The sequence below is a fragment of the Papilio xuthus genome, unplaced genomic scaffold (assembly GCF_000836235.2).
Source record: "Papilio xuthus unplaced genomic scaffold, Pxut_1.1 DF827679.1, whole genome shotgun sequence".
In the NCBI taxonomy this organism is placed as follows: domain Eukaryota; kingdom Metazoa; phylum Arthropoda; class Insecta; order Lepidoptera; family Papilionidae; genus Papilio; species Papilio xuthus.
The window spans coordinates 5118922-5127378 of record NW_013530970.1 but is presented as its reverse complement, the minus strand read 5'-3'; the positions used below and the strand labels follow the sequence as shown (position 1 = coordinate 5127378).

General features: G+C 34.1%; 1 protein-coding gene and 1 non-coding gene across 2 annotated transcripts; one reads left to right on the top strand and one right to left on the bottom strand.

The window, feature by feature from the left end:
- The first annotated feature begins 2004 nt into the window (after positions 1-2004).
- On the top strand, positions 2005-2078 carry TRNAT-AGU (transfer RNA threonine (anticodon AGU)). The gene has a single exon. It is a non-coding gene; the product is annotated as a tRNA-Thr (tRNA).
- Positions 2079-2897: 819 nt separating this feature from the next.
- Positions 2898-8226, bottom strand: Orco (odorant receptor co-receptor). Its single transcript, XM_013311962.1, has 10 exons — positions 8127-8226; positions 7651-7861; positions 6898-7034; positions 6285-6445; positions 5805-5991; positions 5191-5407; positions 4645-4744; positions 4158-4262; positions 3468-3623; positions 2898-2967 (listed from the first exon to the last, which is right to left on the bottom strand). Exons 1-10 carry the CDS (start codon positions 8224-8226, stop codon positions 2917-2919), a joined length of 1425 nt encoding a protein of 474 aa, XP_013167416.1. The 3' UTR covers positions 2898-2916.
- Positions 8227-8457: the final 231 nt, after the last annotated feature.

Here is an 8457-nt window from a genome sequence, read left to right as displayed (position 1 = left end):
ATGGATGGATGGATGGATGGATGGATGGATGGATGGATGGATGGATGGATGGATGGATGGATGGATGGATGGATGGATGGATGGATGGATGGATGGATGGATGGATGGATGGATGGATGGATGGATGTTTGTTTTAAGGTTATTTCAGAACGACGAACAGAGGAGTCGCGGACGATATTTTTTTTAAATGTAAATACTAACTGGTCCTAAAATTTATTAGCCATATTTTATAGTGACATTTAATTAGTAATAAAAGTATCCAAAAATTCTCCACCCTGTATTCATAAACAAATTTTGACAATCATTTCAAAACTAGAGGTCGTTTGTCGATTCAATGAACCGGGAAATGGAGTTTGGTACTAAAGCGATACATTTTGTATTAATAGACTAAATCAAATGAAACTTTTCGATATTATGCGACATTTTCGTCCGGAAATATTACGTAGTAATGCAACAAAATATCTATATTTCGTGTCGTCAGAATTTGTGAGAAAGTTTACACAAGTGCGCTTCTATACATCTTGGTTTTGGCTTCCACTGCCATGTTACTTCATATTAATAAAACTATTTTATTACTTTAAACTTTAAATATATTTTTTTTAAATTTATAATAGATGGCGCTGATGTGAACACAATTTATTTAACTAATTAAAATATGTTTTGAATAAACTATGTTGTGTTAGGAAGAAAATCCGACACTGTGCCAGTGTGCGAACACTAGCCTTACTAAAATGTCGACATTGTGTCTCCTCACTATTCATTCTGACATTGGTCTTATTAAAGCACGTCATTCGCGCCTAAATTTACCTAACAATTTTAATTCCTGTTTTATGTATATTTTTATATTTTCAATCCTACGTATAAGTTTTCTACATATACAATTACTACTTTTACGTACAAAAGACGATAAATAAATTCTCCTTTCTTCATAATTTCAAAAACAATCTAGCAAGACGAACTTCTAGCAAGTTAATGGATCGTTTGAAAGAAAATGGAATCTTAATAACTTTCTGTATAGAGGGCGATTGCCAGCGCCCTCTATTGAGTTTTATTAGCCTCGTTACCTCCGAGAGGATTTTAAACAATGTAACATCGCGATAAAAACGTTAAATAAATTTCTAGCTCATTTATAATATTTTCACAATTGAAATAAGTTTACAAGTACCGTGATCATTTGTTTTTTGACTCAAACTAGGTTTTTTTTTGGTATGGTATTTCATTTTTCTAAATAGTTTTAAAGAATAAAATTGTCATAAAAAGAAACGATTACATTTTTATCGAAAATCAGAAACAATAATCAATAAAATTTCGATTGCAATTTCTATAAGAACAACATTGAAAATCGAAAAAATTTGGAACCGATTGTAATCAACCCATCTCTAGTGAATTGTCAAACTAATCTATCTTAAACTAGCTGTCGCCCGCGACTCCTTCTGCGTGGATATATTAAAAACTTACTTAGTGTAGCCCACCCATCCATACATCTAAACATTCGCATTTATAATATTAGTAAGTTAAATAAAAAGCAGCTCTTAAAGGCATAAATTCGAAAAATAAGTAGTATCCTATGTCCGTCTCCTGGCTCTAAGCTACCTCCTCACCAATTTTCAGTCATATCGGTAAAGCCGTTCTTGAGTTATAAATAGTGTAACTAACACGACTTTCTTTTATATATATAGATAGACACACCATAACTTTCTTTAGACTTAATTACTTAAGTAAGTCTTAAACATTGATAAGAAACTTGCGGATTAAATGAATTACTTACGCAAACAACAAAATTACATTAAATAAAGTAAACGATTTAATTTTATATTGATTTTTCTACATTTAATAAACGTCGCAATTGTTTTACAAATATCAGATATCTTTGTTTAAACAACTGAATACAAACATTGATGTCTCAGTTGTTTCAAGGAGAATGACACAATATGTTTATACAAGTTTTTCTTCAGTGGAAACCCACTGTTATACTAGTGTTATTTTTCAATGTGTCAAGCAATCGGCGCCGTGGCTTAGTTGGTTAAAGCGCCTGTCTAGTAAACAGGAGATCGCGAGTTCGAATCTCGCCGGGGCCTTGAACTATTTTTATGTTTATTTCATCAATTCCTTTTAAGAAATATATTTAGAATAACCTTGAGCTTTTAACCTGTTAACCGGGGAGTTCTCGTTCAAATTATGCAACATGTACCGAGCGCGTATTGTTTCGCTAGGACATGTTAATACGTCACGCCCGGAGACCGTCATTTCATATATCTATATTTTAATTTATTCATAAAATGAATGATAAACTATGAAATGTATATCGTTTATTAATAATTTTGAAGTACAAAAGGAATCACAAAACAATTAAAAGCAAGTAAACAAAATAGATTTTTTGAGGACGTATTCATATGTCCTACCCGTAATCGATATTGTTTACGCCTGACGCATTTATACGTCTTGTCCGGTTAACAGGTTACTGGTGAAAAAACAGACATATTGCCATCTCTTTCTTCTAAAAGAGAATAAAAGGGACAACCGTTTTTAATACGAGTTTATAAAAAATCCAAAAGTAAAGTCAATAGTAAATTGTCAATTTTATTAAATGCAATAAAGTATTCTAACATCTATAAATAAATATTTTAAAGTGAATTAAAATGTTCATATTATTTATCAAGTGCATCATCATCAGCTCACTATACGTCCCCACTGAGGGGCTCGGAGCCTACCCTAAGTTAAGGGTGACTAGGCCATAGTCATATCAAGTGCATATAATTTTTAAATCGTATAATGCAAATAAAACACAAATACTTGAGTTAATTTACATAACAATATAAATATTATCAATATATATAATTTGCAATGATTAAAAGTAAGTTTTAATTTCAAATTAATTTTAATCTTAAAATTACGATGTTCCTTATTTTTGTTAATTCACTTGAGTTGTACCAACACCATGAAATAAGTAACAACTGCACCCAGCACCTGAAAAAATTCAAACATATTTTTTTCAAAACCCCTTTCCTTTTAAGAAAGGCATAGGAAAGCAAAGCGGATCAAATTAGGCCTCTAATCCGCACACTCGTCAGACGAAACACGAGATTACTTCCACTTGACGCCTGTCGTGTGGTCTTGGTATTGCACCGGGCAAGCTGCACCCATTCGTGCAGATATTGCTGGTTGTACGACTGTTAAAAACAATGCACCAAAAACTCATAAAATAACAGCATAATTTGTTAACACACAACAAAGTTCAAGAGTAAGAAAGGATTAGAAGAGACTTTCTAACTGTTTCAAAATTTCAATTGACAAACTTATATACATAAAAATAATTGTTGTTCGTTAGTCTCGCTAAAACTCGAGAATGGCTTAACGGATTTATCTTATTTTGGTCTTGAAATGTTCGTGGAGATCTAAGAAACCTTTTTTTAATACCGCGCGGAAGTCATCGGCGCTAGCTAGTACTGAATAAAAGAATACTCTACCGAAGCAAACAGATCCAATGATACTGTGAAGAACTTCGCTCCTGAAATACTCATAGCCTTCTGACATTGTTGACATACTATCTGAACGAATGTCTTCGCTTCTTCAGAACCGTCGTACCATTGACAGGAGTATGCCGCTTCCATTACTGATGAGCTCTTTGAAAACAAAAGCCAATCGGTTGTAACCGTATCGAAATATCAATCAGGTAACAACCAATAGGCTGTTATCTATATATATAAAAATCAATTGCTGTTCGTTCGTCTTGCTAAAACTCGAAAACGAAGAATCTTGGTCTTTAAATGTTCGTCGAGGTCTAGGTAAGGTTGTAAAGGTCAGAAAAATTCAAAAAATTGCCGGGAAAAACCTAAAAACAGCTCTTTTCTTTTTCCCATATAAACGGCTGAATGGATCTCACTGAAACTTGGCATAGATGTAGAACAAAATCTAGAAGAACACAAAGGCTATTTTTTTTTAATTACGCGCGAACGGAGTTGCTGGCGACAGCTAGTCACTGATATAAATTAAATGGCATTTTAACAAGGATCTATAATTTTGGTTCATATCTGAATTTACTGCGGTCTTATACAGTCTGATGTCTCTTAATCTTTTGTCTTTCTCTATCCATAATCAATTCACAAGCATCGTGATCATTTTTGCAAATTGTGAAATTATGTTTTATATTTTCTTACCTCTTCAATTAATCTGTTACCAAAAATACAGAAATGAAAAACCTGCCCCAAAGTATAACTCAAATATCCGATTGTACTAAAAGCGTAGACATTTAATCCATCGATCTGTAAAGAATTTATTTACTACAACAAAACTAAGGCTTTCATTTCATGTATTATAGTTTATTATATAGGCAAAGTCACCCCTAACATAGGGTAGGCTCCGAGCCCCTCAGTGGGGACGTATAGTGAGCTAACGATATAAGCAAAATAGCAAGTAGCCTGAATTCACCGAAATAGCGAAGCAACCGCTACCCTTAGGCATGCAAATGCAGATTCGTTGCCTATATTTAATTGACGGAAGAGACACTCAGAAAGAGAATAACCCTTCCTATGCGTCCCTTCCATCAAATCCCCTCCACATAATTTCCTTACAAGAACACTATTAAGATAAAGAAGACTAAAATTAAGCCTCCCTAACTGGTTATGTAGTACTCAAATACTGTACCTTCGTAGCCTGATATGCTAATAAAGTAAGCGTGATAGTCGATACCAACATATGAAATAACAGAGCTGTGCCGTACGTATCTCCAATTGAAGCAACCAGTCTGAAAACAGTATAATTGAAATAAGATTTAATTTCTGCATTCTTTACATAATTATAACAAAACGAGCACGACCAGTAATTAAGTATACAAACAAGATGAAGATAATTATCGTCTTTAAGACGATAATTATGCTATTATAGCACTCAAACATCAAATGGAAAATAAGAAGTTAAGTTATTTGTAATCGGTTGAGGTTCAATCCTCAGCGACAGTGTGTTTTTCAAATTTTCGAATTCTTTCTACATGTATGACTTCATATTCTACTTTTTTACAGTGAAAGAAAACATCCTGTAACTCCATATATTTGCGAAGAAATTCAAAGATCTGCGTCAACCAATTGCACTGGGCCAGCATGGTTAACAAATTCTAGTGAGACTTAGTCACCTTTAACTCAATGCAGTCTCCAGCCCCGAGCGAATTTTGTGAGTTGACGATGACGGACTTACCTAACAACATGCTTGTGACGTTCCACCCAATATTTGATAGCAGATCTAGCTAGTAGTTCTTGTTTTTGTGTCAAACCATTAGGATTGTTGGGTGCAGGTTGACCGAATGTCTGCAACCTACCACCCGCGCCTCGCGCTGTCATACCAAAGTCTTGTTGGGTGGAATAGATTCCTCTGATGTCTAGATCTACCGTGTCTGGAATCTTCTCGGATTTTTCTGTATTCGTAAAAATAAGAATCAACTTAAATATTAAACTTGTATCAAATTCATAAACGTAAAAGTAATTTCTATTGACGAAACGACTTTATAAAAATCCATAGTCCGTTTGTCCAACAACATCGTCACCGGCATCGGCACCGTCACGAGTTCATGCCTGTCTGAGATGAAAATGACGTGACCGCAGTCTTTTGACCACAGCGACAATCTCGGTGGAATTTTTAGTAATATTAAACTGTTTATCGTCTTCTTTAAATTCAGCTAAAATGTAACATTGCTACGTAAGCTAATTTTATTGGTAATTGATATTATAAATGGCAAACCAATTAGAAAACAAGTAAAGACATTGTCGCAGTTAACACATCACCAGTTTATAGATTCTTATTTACCCAATTACCTGTATTAGAAACACGAAACAGCTCAGCAGTATTGGGTCGATAAGTATCTAGAGACGCGCTCAGTTCCATCAGAGGTTTCATAATAGCTTTGAGATGCTGCAGCTGCTCACAGGCGAATATCAACCAGCTGCAGAACATTACATCCAGCAGATTTGCTATAGCCATAGAGAAGAGTAGCCAATAAACCTGGAACATAATGCTTTATGGTCGCAGTTATAGCAACGAATCAGGCAAGGAAAAAGAGATAGAAGCTTTCTTGAGACATTATCATATGCTTTTATAAGCTGAACTCTGATGAAGCGCCCCCGATGGACTCCAAACTAGTCGGTGCTGCCACCAGACAAACATACGTGACTGTTTTAGCCGATTTTTATACGTTTACGATATAATATCTAGTTTCCAAATTATATTCTAAGCTTCTACTAAGTATCAAACATAACTCTTTTGTATGTACTTTTTATCTCTAGTTTTCAACATACCTGAAATATGAAAGCGACGACATACATTGTCCCGCTCATTGCGTTGAAAGGATACCAGGCCTTGACCGGCAGTCTTGGTGCTGGTTCTGTTAGAGTTTCATTTGTTTCTTTATTCGTTATCAAGCGCACTGATTCACCGAAAAACGTTATCGTCACCCAACCTAAATGCAAGGATATTTTATACCACAATACACGTCGAATACAATTTTAAACCAGCATAGGAGTTAGATCGTACCCACGATTAAAAAGAACTAATTGGCAGAACAAAAGACTATAGCAGTAACCACTTTACTGTCATCATAATTTCCTAAGAAATCACCTAAATTAGAGGTTACTGGTCTTAAGATCAGTTTTTAGCCTCTTTGAATCATAAAATATAAATTACGAGCCGTCGCTCGCGACTCCGTCTGCGCAGATTTAAAAAAAAAACTTAAGTAGCAGCCTATGTGTTCTTCCAGACTAAGATTTACATCTTTGTTAAATTTCATCAAGATTCGTTCAGCCGTTCTGGAGATACCTTTAAAGAAACATCTATCCATCCATCCAAATATTCGCATTTGTAATATTAGGAAGATCATAAGTTGATAAGAGTAATCGTAAATAAAGTTCTTACACACAACACTGAGTACAGTCATGCCGCAGATGAAATACAATAACCTTCGCATTTTAGTCAAAGCCAATTGATGATATCTTGCGTCTGATTCAGTGAAGAGAGGATGACTGTTTGACTGATTCCACATTGCCAATGTCCTATACAAAATACAAAAGAAGTAACATATTTAAATTAACTAGATTACTTATGATGTACTTTTGAAGAACGCAAAATTGTATGTTAGGAAAAATCTAGAACCAATGTGATCGAAGTGGTTAAAAAAGAATATTCTAAATAGAAAAAGATTCTTTATTAGAGTCTCTGAAGCTTTTTTCTAAATCACAGATAAAGTAGAAACTAGATGACCTAGTTATTTTTCCATGAATGTTAGAAACACAACTTTTAATTAAGCAATAACCGCACGACCCAGTTTTAGAATCTATCGTCTCTAAAACTGAAATTTGTATTTAAACCTCTCGAACATTCTAATACCTTGCTCTATTTTGGCTTATAAATTAAGTATATAGCTTTATATCTATGAAGTTCAGTAAAGAATTAAAAAGAAAAGAAGATGTAAGAATATCGGGAGGTTACTGATGTTTGGCTTGCAATACCTTTATGTATGAGCCAAGTGAGCAAGCCTAATTATCAGTTTCTTAAGAAATATCAAAAACTTTGTCACCAAGAATTTCCGTACCACAAATTTTATTAATGACTTCAAAACTACATTTAAACTACTTTTAGATCTTAGAGTTAAAACTTATTCAGACTTACCTGTAGAAACTCTTTGAGTTAATTGCAAAGAAAATTAACTTAATAATTGAATGAGCGAAGAACAGCACAGTAATCGTATTAGCAGTCAGCTCGTTTACTTCATCAGAATACTGCGCCATATTCGCCATCATGCATAAATACTGGATAATAATAAGAAACGCGTGAACACTGGCGTAGATTTTGCGAAGTAATATCGACATTCCAGCATTTTCTGCAAATTTAAAAACGTCAAAATTACATGCATACACATCGTCTACTACGAAATCCAAATTCATTTCAAGATGGACAATTTCATAAATTCTACTCTACACCATTTTTTTATATGGCATTTGTTCGACCTCTTTTGTTTCTAGATGTTCTTCTAACTCAAAGTAGCATGATGATGAATCTACACTAAGGGACTATTTAACCACTCTTATTGTGACGATTAAACTTGAATTGTGTAATGAAAAGCAATATAATAGCTAAGTAAATACCTGGATAGTAATTGAATAGGAAATGTCCAGCCATTTGCATTAATTTGATGTTTGGCATCAAATCGGACACGAGGCCCTGAGTTTTGATTTTGGTCATCATCTGTAAAATTATCAATTACTATAATCACGACTCTATCATGGCCTTTTTCTGGAAGGTCGGCACAGTATTTGCTATTCTTCCATATATCTCTGTTAGCCTTCATATCTGAATTAACCCCCTTCTTACGCATCGCCTCTTTAACACAATCTGTCTCTACATTCTTCGTTCTTTCTCTACCCTTGTAGCCATCTACATATCTGATTCCTTGATGATATTTATAATAATTAAATT

Bases quoted from the DNA above. Each gene is read 5' to 3' on its own strand.
- Orco (XM_013311962.1), bottom strand. From the start codon at position 8,226: ATGATGACCAAAATCAAAACTCAGGGCCTCGTGTCCGATTTGATGCCA. The intron at 7,862-8,126 runs GTATTTACTTAG...TTAAATTTGCAG, and splicing joins CCTATTCAATTACTATCCAG to AAAATGCTGGAATGTCGATA. The intron at 5,408-5,804 runs GTAATTGGGTAA...TTACGAATACAG, and splicing joins GTTTCGTGTTTCTAATACAG to AAAAATCCGAGAAGATTCCA.